We start from the raw sequence: 14,008 nt of genomic DNA on the forward strand, positions 1-14,008 counted from the left end.
AGCACATGCCCTGCCACTTGTATTTTGGAGACTAGTGGGCCTTTCTGAGTGTAGTTTAGTTGGAAGAAGGGATGCTACTGTAATTGACAATCACAGTATCTGGGATAAAGTTAAACCTACAGCAATATACTCGGCCACATTAATTACAACCCAGACTGCGCCAACAAGGCCCCAAGAGAGGCCTGGGCTGTCAGATGCATTAACGCTTACACGTGCCCAGCCCAGTACCTCATGAACCAGATCCAAAACAGGTTATTAGAAAGCTTTTACAACGTGTCAGAGAATTATTCAGCAGCAGCCGAGGTGGTGGTTTTTCAGGCGCCTCATTAAAAATGCTTTCCTTTTAACAGTGTATAAAATCAAGTATGCATTATATTTCTCACGTTTCACTACATTTCTACTAAATAATAATAATTAAGAACAAGCAATGGCATAACCAAGAGGTCTCGCCTTTGGGACCAAATATAAGTGTTTAGCCATGCAACAGTTGATGTTGTTGCACCAGGGATATTGTGCTGGATAACTAAACACTTATAAAGTCCCAAAGGTGAGACCTATTGGCTATGCCAATGCTTGTGTGTAATGTCTTTGTTGTTGTTTAGATACATAAACAGCAAACACATTCATGTTGCACTATAAGCATACCCAGAAGCATATACAGACAAAATGTAGAGAGATATGCAGTGAGACAATACACAAATGGCAACATGCAAACACAGGTGGTTGTCAATGGATGCGTTGATGGCTGTTAAGAGGAATACATAGTTAAAGAGACTGTTGGATGACTGTATGTGCATATTATGGTGGATCGGTGTTAATCACATAAGTAGCTTGGTGCACATGCGAACATATGGGTGAACAGCCGGGTGTTAGAGGATGGATCAATGCGCAGCTAAGAGTGGATGGATTTGTGTTTGGTTGAAGGTGGTTCAGGAATGAATAGGTATGGGTGGATATACAACATTACGCAGATCCATGTGGATAACTGAGCAGGATAAGTGTGCGTTCAAGGGTGGTTGGGCCAAAGATTAAGTGAGTGCATAGCTGGGGGCATGGGTAGGGGTAGGATGTGTGGATGTAATTGCATAGGTGAATGGAGGAATGCATAAGAGTGGGAGTGGATGCCTCCAACAACATTTAAATTAAAAGAGTCATGGTTTGCTTGTGACATTCTAAACATACAAAATTGGGACCCATAGAGGATTAGTGTTGAATTAGTAAAGTATATGAAACATGCAAGTACATTTTAAGTAGTGGATAGGTTAGTCAGTTATTTGGATTTGGAATGATAGCACGCAGAAGGATAGAGGAGGAAAAAAGGTTTGTATTTACAGCACAGGATCACAAAATGGGAACTCTCTTAAAATCATGTAAGTGTGCAATAAGTGGTCTTGAAACAGGCACAAAAACGAAATAGCAATTGATTCATAAAATATAGTAGCATGCCTTAGGGAACAAAGGTGGAGCAAGTGAAGACCCACATACGCGCCCAGCCTACTGAGGAGATGCCAATATGGTAAGAGGGTATGCGTGCTAGAAGGGATTCGTGATAAAGGACATTTATCCACGATCGTGCTGGCAGGATGGTGTTTTATTCACATCATTTGAACACTTACAGCAATGTGCAAGAAATGTTTACTCAGTCACCTGGCTGTCATTGGATTCCACATTAAACGTATGTGTCACCGCTATACAGATATTAACGTCGTATGCTGAGTACAGTAATGAGGACTTCTAGTCTGCATATTTAAATGAAATCACTGAAGGCAGCTGAAATCTGCAAAAGGTGCTTTTTCAGTGACACTCTTTATACAAAACCCTTAATTAATCTTCAGAGATCACCACCAGTACTACACAACATAACACCCATTTGTGTCGTTCAGGAACAGTTAAAGCATGTCTGGAGTCCTATAAGTTATTTTTTCAAGCATTGCAATCTGTATCCAGGGTTGTTCTTAATTACATTTAATTTTCCATTAAATTTGCACCAGTAACAACCGCCGGCGCCGGGCCCTGCACCAGTTAGTATGGGTGGGATCAGAGCATTGCCCACAGTTACAAAGTACTAGAAGATGCGCTATATCTGAATCCATTTGAAGGTGGGACAATTGAAGGAGTATTTATTAATTACAGCATTGATTTCAGGACCATGTCTGAGAATGATATGATGACCTTATACCGCATAAAAGAGGCTGGTAGACAATACAAGACAGGGTTGCCTAAATAGAAATTTTGTCCATGCATATTTTAAGGTCTTCAACAATAATTTCCTTCTATGTAGGGACATGAGTAAAACCCAATAAAGACTGTTTATTTTTACATATATCATTTTTGTTATTGATTTTGAAAGTGTTACAATATCGGACGCCGAGTGCTCACTGTAAGCTTAGATGTACATTTGTCAAATCCCAAAAATATTCCAACAGAAAGACCGTTCCTCAGGCTCATCGCATTCCCACCCCCTTCCCAACCTCCCCCCTTCCCCCCCTCACACACACACAATCCCAACAACTACTGGGAGCCCTGTAAAGTGCTAATGAAAAGTTAATTTATTTCCAAAAACTGAGGTAGCATGTTACATCAGAATAAGATGATCAAAAACCTAAAATGGTTCGTAAAATGTCAACAATTCAGATTGAAACATTGGACCAGACGAAATCTACATTTTGCCAGCAGAATGTGTATTTTTCTTATTCTTTCCGGAAGCGGGGTGTGCTATTATGTGTAATTTATGGCAGCTGGAGATTGGCACAAGCAGAAAATGTCTTATGGGAACTGTGTGCCGTGGACTTGAGACATTTTCTGCTTGAAATAGTCTCCTGTTGATATCGCAAGTGTGTTTTTCGTACACCAGATATTCTCTCAGGGAGAAAAACTAGAGATATTAATAAAATATACTTCCGGTAACACGCAAACATTTGAGAAATATTATTTTGAGAAATAATATTCGCATTATGCCAAACAAAAATGATGTTTCCCCCACATTTACTCCCACCGAGGATCAAAGACAAACTACAGCTGGAACCATTTCATGCATTGTGCCATGGGGACTCACTTTGTACTCTCTGGGCACTTTGCTTTCATCATCATTCATTGCATCTTCTGACCAGCCTGAGCCTGAGCATTTCTTTCACCATTTCTCTCTAAAGAGCCGCGATCCTTACACCTTCTTCAACACCATTTCTATGCACCTTTCTAAACTGTAGGCCCGGCCGAGACCTGAAGGAGTTTGCACTCGTCACACGAGGTGGCCGGTGGGTCCCAGTAATTTCAGGACAGGCAAACTGTCTATTCAGCCTCACGCACGCCAACGCCAGTGATCCATAGAGGATTTAATGGGAAGAAGGGTCTATATACAGTGTGCTCAACGGGTGCACGCAATAGTTCATGGATGGGGTTGGGCAAGAAGACTTCCAATCAACAGGCTAAGCTCAGAAAGCAGGTCGTTAAGATGGGAATATAGTTCTGTCAGCAATAACTTAAGAACCCACCCCAGCTCAAAATAACAACACACAGCATCCATTGCACCAAAAACACAGAGTAGATCTGCACGAACTACCTCATCATCACTCACTTATATATATATGCACAACTGGCTCCCATTGGAGAGGCATCAGACACTAGTAGGATGAAACCGATCCACAAGAACATCAATTTACTTATTTAAAAAACAAATTAAATTGACCATTCACAGAGAACGTGTGACAATCTGAACCATTTCATGGACAACAAAATAATAGGTGCTGATAAGCGCCCTCAAATGTACCATGTGTGTGCTTGAGTAGCTCATCCTGTGCAGGTTCTACTCTGCATTCTGGGATTTGTAGACCTAGTTTCATAATGGGATAAACAGAACTACAAGTCCCAAAATGCAAGGCCAAAACCTGAACTGCAAGAGCTATGCATGCATGGACTTGGGAAACGTACGAGGGAGGTCTGGGACTGAAATTACATATGGGGAGCACTTCCTGTTTGTGCCATGATTTCTCAAACAAATGCACTGTGTTTAGTGCAAGCGCAAGCCCTGCCAGCTCCCGCCTGTGCCTAGGACAGTGAGTGAATGAAAGACGAGGCTGGGCTTTGAAAAAACAGCTCTGTCTGCCATTGGAAGTGCACTGACCTTCTTTTGGAGAAGGAAAAAACATCCCCTGCTAGCGGGTGTAGTGTATTATGGCACCAGACTGCAAGGGGGTGCCTGGGGTGTCCCATCTGACTCCTCTGGGAAGGGGGCCACAGACTATGCACCACCTTTACCTGGTGCACACTCTCTTCATCTGAGTCTGTAATATGACATGGATGCAAAGGCAAAGTGTTCTCTCATCCGCTGGTGCCACAACACCATGCAAATCATAGAACAGTGCCTCATGAAGGTGCTGGCACAGTCCATATTACACAAGGCCCACACAAGCATCTCTGAGGTCCCTTCTGTAATACCAAAGCGCCATGCAGGGCCAAGAATCATGCACCAACACCCATTGCATCCCACAGGCACTATTCGAGATATGCCCCCTGGTGCTAATACAAACCAACACAATATTACTTAATGCGTGCACCTCGGAAAAACGCTGGCCTGAGAAGGCCCTTGCAAATTTCAGACTCATGACCTGCAGGTGGCACAAAGAGGGCAAGCGCTGGCACTTAACATTCTGAGCTAGCTTATTGGCTTCACCTTCAACGAAAATGCTTCTCTGAATTATGCTAGGCTGGCGATATCTTTTTGCTTGTTAAAACACCAGCTTTAAAGTTTGGGCAAACTTAAAGGTGATCGGTTATATTTTCTGAGAGGCTTTTTTCACTTAAGTCGATAAAAATGGGGCTGAATTTCAATAAAAAATAAATATTTACACAAGAAAGTGCAAAGACAAGTGCTTTTGGGCAGGAGGTCAGAAAGGAGTACGCTCTTACACATAACTCATGATCAAAGACTCCTCCTGTGTGCAAGCAGATGCCACCAGGAAGCTCTGCAGGCCCAAGAAGTATTTATTAAGCTCTGCTTTCATTGCTCTTCGAACCGCAGATTTATCTGCGGTTCGAAGAGCAATGAAAGCAGAGCTTTGGCCCAAGAAGACATCGACGAACGCGTCCGACCTTGAACTAGCTCTCACTCAGACACTGCATATAATCATACAATGGTCGCTCTCTCATGTTATACAATACGAGCGCCGGGGCATTAGAAGAAGACACTAGACAGTCATTGCGATGTGCGCAAAATAAATTAAAAACTTGTGGCTGCGTGGGGCCCTACCTGCCCGAGTTCACTTCAGTAACTGCAGTCGTCTCTCAGTACTCGGTGACCGGTCTGCCCAGCCTGCCTGCAACCAAAACGGATTGGCTAGTCTGCTGCTGCAGGGCACGACCGGTAGAGTCGACTGCTTTCCTTAGCTTCAGAGGCTCCGTTAGCGTGAAAGCTAGCTGAAAGACACTAAAGTCCGTCACTCGGTGTAAAATGGCTGCTAGTCTCTTCTTCTCCTACTTGCGCGGCGGCGGGAAGAGAAGTCAGAGTCTGCGCAGATCCCAACTCGTCACAGGGTGGGTCTCACCACGCCCTGTAACGAGTTGGGAGGGGTGACACTCCGAGTCCACAGGACAGCAAGCTCTCCTCCTCCTCTACCTGATTGACGTGGAGACGTTAGCAATCCCGGGCTTGTGTTAAAAACGCCCGGGGCTAACTTAATCTCCACGCCATCAGGGGGTGGAGACTGGGCTTCCATGCTGTGTCTTGCCTAGCTGATGACATCACAGCCTTCGGGGCTGTGAGGGTCTCAGCCGGCAAAGACACACCGTGCAGCGCGGCGGTATTGGCAGTGGGGGGCAGCAGACTTAGTAGTGCCCCGTGTTCTTTGTGTTCGTTCTTTGCGAATTTTTTTTAATTATTGACAATAATAAAGTTAAGAAAATAGACAAACCACGTAAGAAACGTGATAAATTGCCTGGGGCTAAATTGCCTGGGGCGGAGCCCCAACGCCCACAAAGAGAAACCGCCACTGCCAATGACTCGTAGGAGGGTCCACTCAATTTCAGGCAAATTGTGGGACTAGAAGTGCGGCAGACCTGGCAGTTTTGGAGCTAAATCTCAATTCTTGCATTGTTGACATTGTGCATCACTCCAGCGGGGGTCCCTCTTAAGAGCAGTGTACTGTGAAAGTGCTTGTTGTCGAGGTAACTTTAGAGTTGTTTGCACGCCTCTCTGCTTTCTCTTGTCTCAGCCTTCAGGAGTTGAGCAGTGTGCAACGGTTCAGTGTGCTCAAGCCGCCACCCATCTCCCTTTTCTCTTGCATAAGAGGCCCAGTCTGTGTATCTGTGTATACCTCCTCCAGACAAAGCAAGTGGAAAAGTTAAAGTGAAGAGGCTGGTTTTCAAGGGGCGTTAGTGTAGGGAAGATGGGACTAACCAAGGAGAGAGGTGGTAGGTGAATTTTGAGATGTCTCCTAGGTGGTGGGTGGCATCGAGTTGATGAGAGTGACCTTGGCTGGAGGGGTGGAGTTTTTGTTACTAATATTGCAGCTTGAAAGAGAAATTACAGGAAGTCAAGTAAATGCTCCAGAACAGGGGTGTGTGAAATTCACTAAATGTGGTTTTACATAATTACTCTATAGTTAAGAAACGGTCAGGATGAGTCCACAACGCATGTCATTGATTATAAATAGGACGACTTCTGGATCTGGAAACTTCCTAACAAGGTGATGGGCAAAGTAGAGAACACCAAGGGGAGCTGCGGCTGCTCTAGAGTGTATTTTGAAACCCTTGCCTTGTTCTACACCGCTTGACTCTTTTACTGTGGATCCCTGTACCCAGTCTGCTGAGCACAAGACAGAGGAGGCTGCATGAGTCCCACTTACGCTGGGAGAAGTGAGCTGGTGTCTGACACAAAAAAGAAAGTACTAACAGAGCTCTTGATGCAACCTGATGTCATTATCATCGAGATTGAGACAGTTCCTTTGTTTCTGACTTGTCAACTCTCTCAACTAACGTATTGTTCAAACCTATGCTGAAGAAAGATACGTTGATTAAAAGGAGGACAGATACCCGATCTGTGAGTAGCCGCTGCATAGGATTTACTGCTGCGGATAAGAAAGTCAGGCCAACCGGCGATGTACATTGGATAGATAAATTAGCAGTTAGTTCCCCGTCTCCTATCGGTTCTCTGAGGACTTCTTGGCAGACCATTTTCTAAGTTTCAAGTTTTGTATTTGGGCTATCTGGGCACCTTAGCTCAACTTCCAAAGGTCCAGGACTGGAAAGTCACCACTTTGGGGGTCTGGACTCACTCAAGTAAGGTCCAGGTGCGGGTTAAAGATGGTTTGAGCCTTTTCTGTACCTCAGGCTCCTATCAGGAGGCTAGCCAACTAGCCCTTGGAGTCTACGCTGATGTGAAAATTTTTGTATACCATCAGTAAAGAATTTTGAACACATAACAAGTCTAAAGAAACTGTAATAAATATGAGAAATTCTGAAGTAAACTTTGTTTATTGAATCAGATTCAGAACCAGTCCTGTACTTTTCTAATTGTTATTGGAATAGAAAAGACTATTTTTGTGAACATTAGCACATTGTGGGTGCTGATCTTTTTTGTATATAAGTGTGTGGATTGTATCTACTTATAGGGACCCAGGAGGCTGTCTTCCACTGATCTGAGCACCACTTTCATAGATTAAACCCTATACCATGATGGGTGCGGTATTGAGAGTCTAGGCCTCTTTCTTGTAAATCACTAGCCCTTGGAGTCACTCTGGAAGTCTTGGATTCAAGAAGAAGTGCAGGGCTCAAACAGAAGGACAGACCGCTGGAGTTCAAGGCAGGCTTCAGGAAGCAAAGCCAGTCCTTCTTGGTACAGCAGAGTAGTCTTCTGAAGTTCACAGCAGGACAGAGCAGCACGCCTCTGAGAGTCCCACCGCAGGTCTAAAAAGTGACCTACATAGTAGGTCTGAAGCTCCCCTTTTAACACCTGATCCCTTCTTTGAAGTGGAAGAAACTACCTGAACTACCCTGCACAGTAGTGTCTGGAATTTCCTGCTTACCTGCCATGGTCCAGCCTGGCAGCAGACAGAAATGGTCAGTGCAAAATTCTTTGTGTGAGGGCAGGGTACAGCTTACTGAAGTCCAAGTTGGGCTACTCCCAGCTCTTCTTCCCAATTTTGCCTGAGGTGGACCATCCAGGCACACTAATCCCTCTATTGTCTAGCTTTCTGTGAGGATTATATAAAGGCCAACTGTCACTCACACCTAGTCATGTGACCCAGGAACATTCTTCAGGCACCAAATGGCACAGGCACAAAATTGTCAACTTTCTAAAAGTGTCATTTTAAGAATTGTGACTTATAATCCAATTTTAGCAACAAATAGGATTTACATTACAGTTCCTTAGACACCAAACAGGACTTTCCTACCTGCTTCCAGTCAAATATGAGCACTTACCAAATGTTATCCTATGAGAGACGTAGGCCTCACACTACTGAAAAACAAATCTGTGAGTTTTTCACTATCAGGACATGCAAAACCTAAAGTTACACGTCCGACCTTTTAATTACAATGCACCATACCCGGTGAGCAGTTTAGGGCCTACCTTAGTGGAGACACATGTATTAAAAAGGGAGTTTTAGGCTTGGCAAATAAAATTGGTAGTTCTAAACTTCTAGCAGGCAGCAATGAGACATGTTTTAAAGGGCTACTTAAGTGGGTGGCATAAAAGTGCTGCAGTCCCACTCATAGCATTTAATTGACTTACCACTTTAGTAGGGACTTATAAGTAACTTGAACATGCCAATAAGGTATAAGCCAATGTTATCATGTTTTAGCGAGCACAAGAACTTTGCCAGTTGTACAGTGCACCAAGTCCTAGGACCAACAAATACGAATTCAGCCAAATAGGAGAGGTGAAGGCAAAATGTTTGAGGGAAGACCACCCTCAGGCTGACAGGTCCAATAAGGTGAATGTACTTGATGAGAGATTGACCTTCTTGATAGGAGTTCATAACAAAATGTGGTCCCAAGTTAATACCATTGACATAGCCTTGAAGGAGGTAAAGCTTAAGAATAAAACTCAAATAAAAACTTTAACCTGGAAGTGTGAGAACCTAGGCAACAGATTCTGATATTCCAATTTGCAGCTGGTTGGGGTTCCAGATGGCTTTGAACAAATGCCAAAGATATGGCTCCCTGGGATAATATGCGTATAATTAGAATGTACTCGAATAGACCCAGGTATTCCTGATTCTGATCTCTCCATTGCTAGAGCATATTAGATACTATTTACCTCTCTAAAGATGTGCCCAAACTTCAGATGAGTATAGTCTTTTTTTCAGGACATTCCTATCATGCATAAAATCCTTGCTTTTTCATGAGAGAAATGTTGTACTACAATCAAAGAAGTGTGCTTTATCAAGTTGTCTGGATTTTGCATTTGAAACAGTCAGTTACCAATGAAAAATGCATTTTATACCCTTTCCATTCTGTCATTTTAGTTGCTGGCTCTTCAGTGAACATTTCCTATCTAGGCTCATTCCCAATCTTAAAAGTTAAACAATTTTAGCTCAAAGCAAAGACTGTTCAACAGTGTAAAAATACATAAACCTGCGGTTAGGGTTCTAACAGTGATTTCTGATCCAGTCTGCCCAATAGAAGATCACACTAGACTTTATGTTATGTAATGTTAGCGCATGTACATCCAAGGGTTTCTTGGTGATGGTGATGCGACATCCAGGAGGGAGAGGAGAGAGGGCTGGGGGAAATGAAAAGCTTGCTTAAATAGCCAGGAGTTCAATAGCTTCAAGAACTTCAGAAGGATAGGTTCCAGCCTGATCGAGGAAGGGAGAGAGTTCCATAAGATGGGGGCCAGGATAGAGAAGCTTCTGCCCCCTGATTTCCGTCACTTTAACCAAGGGATCCACCACTGGTCTTCCAGTCAGGATCTGAGAGGTTAAGGAGGAAGGTACCTTTTAATTCTGCCTGCTACAAAGGCTGGAGTCTGGTCATGAATGGATTTTAAAATAGTACAAGCCATTTTAAAAAGACAGGGAGCCAGTGAAGCTTCATTAAGACAGGCATGTCTATGCAATTTACAGATTATCCTTGCTGCTGTATTATGAATGATTTGTTAAAAATAGTTGCACAGATATCCACATACAGGGAGTTTGCATAGCCCAAGTGGGACATAATTACCACTGTAATAGCTGCTTTCAAAGTCTCAGGTGACAGAAAAGGAGCAACCTTTCTAACGGATTTCAATATGCCACAACATTTTGCCGTAACCGCCTTGATCGGGGGATCCTGGACAGTTGATTTTCTACCAAGTTGCCCAGGCTCTTGGCAGAGAGGGGATGGAGCTCAGAAGGCCAGTAGATGCTGGACATGTGAGCTGTCATGTGATTGAGAATATGAAGTTCATTCTTATCAGTGTTTAGCTTGAGGGAGTCAGTGCCCATTCAGTTCAAAATGAACTTCAGGGTAGATTGAAATTCCTTATGTGATTGGGCAGTATCCTCAAGCCAGAAAATGAGCTGAGAATCATCAGGGTACTTTTAGAAGCTACAGCCACGAGTTGCAAATGCTAAGAAAAATAGGCAGATGTAAACATTAAACAGCAAAGGAGATAATGCTGAGCCCTGCAGAATGCTATGGGATGACATGAGTCTTAGAAGAAGAAAACAGGGCAAACTGCACTTTCTGTGTGTAGCGTCCTAGAAAACATCCAGTGTGTATTTGTACCATCAAAAAATATAAGTCTTCCTGGAGCACCACTTTGCTCTGGCTGAGCTGTAGTTAAAATTTCCTGCAAAGAGACATGGCAGGGTAAAGTGCTTTTGCCATGCCATGTAAGAAAAGCCTTTTTTTGTATTCATAACTCATCCGTAAAATGGATTTTGTAAGCCTGCAGTGCAGGGTGCTGGTGTGTAAAAATAGGCCACACTACATGTTGGGGTTTCTGTAAAAAAACAAAAAAATCACATGCAATTTCACTGTGTATGTTTTGCTACATCTATACCTGAAAACGCGTAGATGTGTTAAACATCGATTATTCCCGTAAATGCTAGCAAAATCCTTCAAAGTTATTTCTTACTTAGTTCCCACCATTTATTTATTGTGATTAAGTTGTGAAATCAGATTTTTTATAACTTGGTTACTCCACCTCATAGCTGACCATTTCCGGAGAGCGGAAACATTGAATCAGTGTTTGGGAATGCCCACAGGCATATGAGTTTGTGGGCATTCCTAAATGTACAAGATTAACCATGCTTTGTTATGCCTACTTCACATCCCTGGGATTGTATTTATTACTGCATATTTCCTTCCATGTGTGGAGAAACAATATTTTCTAGTATAACCATTTACACCTGGAAAGAATCAGTTTGTGAATTCCTGGCAGGCATAAATGGAGATATTTTTAGCCTTAAAAATATTGGGCAGATTTACAAGCACCCTGCTCCACAAGTACCTCACTTTTTGTGACATACTGGTGGCGCATGTTACTACTCCATATTTACAAGGACAGGAAAAGCCACCCGCATGGCTTTTCCTGTCCTTGTAAATATGACCCCTTTTCACGCAGCACTTTGCGTGAAAGGGGCGTTCCATGGGTGTTGCTGTGGGTGTTCCCATGCAACACCCATAGAACAAGACACATTTCCAAATTTACGCGTAATCGTGAATATGGAAATGCGTCTGAATGCTATGCCACCCTAGGGGAGGCGTAACGAGGCGAAACAAGAAGAAATGTTTTCATTTCTCCTCGTTTTTTCCTCTTTCAATGCGTGCTGCATTCTACAGCACACATTGAAAGAGGTAAATGCCTGCAGTGATTGTTTTTGTGCAGGAAGATGCCCCTTCCTGCACAAATACATTTTCCCCATGACGCAGTCATCCTTGCACCATGGTGCAAGGGTGACTGCGCCGGTGCATGGCAGCAGTTTGTGCGCCAGCACAGGGGAGAGCACAGGAAAGAGACATATTATTGTAAATATGCCGCATTCCTGTGCTTTGGAAGTGCATTAGCGTGGCACAGCCAAAGAGCTTGTGTTGCCGCGGTGATGCACTTCCTTGTAAATCTGCCTTGTTATGTCTAATAATACCTTTGTGTGTTTGCACCATTGTTAGTAAATGTGCGTCATTTATGTAAATGCAATACAGAGGCAGTTTCAAAATGGTCACATACTTTGTGAAGAAAGGTCAGAGGGCTCGTAGAGCCAAAATGCAAATTAAAGAATGATGCTTATTTGCCTGCAGTGACCCACAGAATCACAAAGCAGCATGTGTGCCAGGAGATGGTCCGGCTTCGCAGACCTTAATGCAATACGTTCCTGCACCTCCTGTATGCCATTGATGAATGATGTGCTCTCAGTTTCTTTACTCTTCATTTTAGGGAAGATGCTTTTACTGAAGAGCGCGGAGCACGGAAAGGGGTCAAAAAGGTCATGGTGATTGTAACGGATGGGGAGTCTCACGATGACTACGATTTGGAGAATGTCATTGAAAACTGTGAAAAGGATGACATTCAGCGGTTTGCTATTGCTGTAAGTGATCAATGGCTTATCTATAACCAAGCAGTAATAATTACCTTATCAAATAAAATCTCCCACATGTGTAATTTATATTTAGTTGTGTTGTTTATGCTCTTTTTAACGTCCTTACTCAGGGATCTCCATTACCAATAACTATTGTTGGTGATGAACCTCAGAACCATCCTGTTTCTAGGGTTGTATGACATTACAACGCATGCTAATACATCACATGCCACTACATTGGGGTTTTTACAACGCAAGTCGTTACAACGACTTGCCTTGGGTGGCGCTGGACTTACGAGTAGTATCATTTACTATTCCAACTCCAGTCTACATACAGTAGGGAAGGTGTTGGATAGTAAATTATACTATTCCTTGTCCTAGAGCGCCATCCAGCGCAAGTCGTTGTAACGACTTGCGTTCTAAGAACCGCGATGTAATGGCAACGCGATGTAACGACCGCGTTGTACGACGTTTTCAGTTTCTAGATGGCCCATCCCTACCAGTTCTTCCAGGTCTTTGTCACTAACCTTTTTCTGCTTCCAATACACCTATTCTACAAACTCTGCCCAATCCTCTCGGCTTTCCAACATCCTGTGGGTATACTGAAATCTCACACATTACTGACTTATTATCTTCACCTGCCAGAGACAGCGGACAGAGGCCCCATTGTATTGTATACTTATTTGTATAGCGCTTTCAATACCTTTGCAAGAAATAAATGTGGAGTATACACCTCCGCCTCGCTTATCTTTTTCTGTGCATAACTTCTTCCCCAACTACGAGGATTAGCTGGAAAACAGGGAAGACTTACTGCTAAAGTGGAGGGCTCACAAACTGCACTTCTAAAGTTACTATAGTCAACAAGCATTGGTAAAGCCAATAGCTCTTGCCTATGTGATAGCTATTGACTTTGCCAGTGCCTTTTAGCCATGGTGTACAGAAGTGTAACTGGATGGTATGGCTAAAAGCAAAATTAGAAAACAAAGTGTTATGGCATTGACCACATCAAAGTGCTTTTTATCTTATGACAGGTTTGCGTGCAACACATACAATGGGAGGGTGGAAAGTGGGAGGGAAAAAACCATTGGGTAGCCTGGTAAACCCTTCTGGAGGAGGCATTGGCTTTCTGAAATGCAAAAACTGCAGGGATTTGAGGCCTGGGATCTGGTTGGGATGTCAAAGGATGGAGATCTACTTGAGAATGGCAATATCATGCTGTTCTCCTCGCTTAAACTGGACCACGGGATGAATGCAATTCAATTTCTAAAATACGCTCTAGTAAGACACACATGGAGAGCTGAGGGAATCCTCGGAGATGGTATCCCAAAATGCACCCCCCTAGAAGGACAGCTCCTGACAGAGGAGCTAGGGAAGGGTTCAATTTCCCACACTTAAAAAGCCCTTTATAATCACATGCCAGATACCCTACAATAGCTGCAGGGGAGGTGGGTGGAGGAGGTGGGGGAAATGGAGGACATTGACTGAGAAGCAGCCCTGATGCACCCGAGGGA

At 43.4% G+C, this 14,008-nt stretch overlaps 1 protein-coding gene across 1 annotated transcript in view; it reads left to right on the top strand.

Moving 5' to 3' along the window:
• The window catches only part of ITGA1 (integrin subunit alpha 1), an 813,868-nt gene that overhangs the window by 407,193 nt on the left and 392,667 nt on the right, over positions 1–14,008 (top strand). The window contains exon 8 of the mRNA XM_086960618.1: positions 12,356–12,506. Within this exon, the coding sequence (XP_086816744.1) occupies positions 12,356–12,506 (151 nt within the window). The remainder of the gene's footprint in view (positions 1–12,355; positions 12,507–14,008) is intronic.

Source organism: Lissotriton vulgaris, chromosome 3_1 (assembly GCF_964263255.1).
Source record: "Lissotriton vulgaris chromosome 3_1, aLisVul1.2, whole genome shotgun sequence".
NCBI lineage: Eukaryota > Metazoa > Chordata > Amphibia > Caudata > Salamandridae > Lissotriton > Lissotriton vulgaris.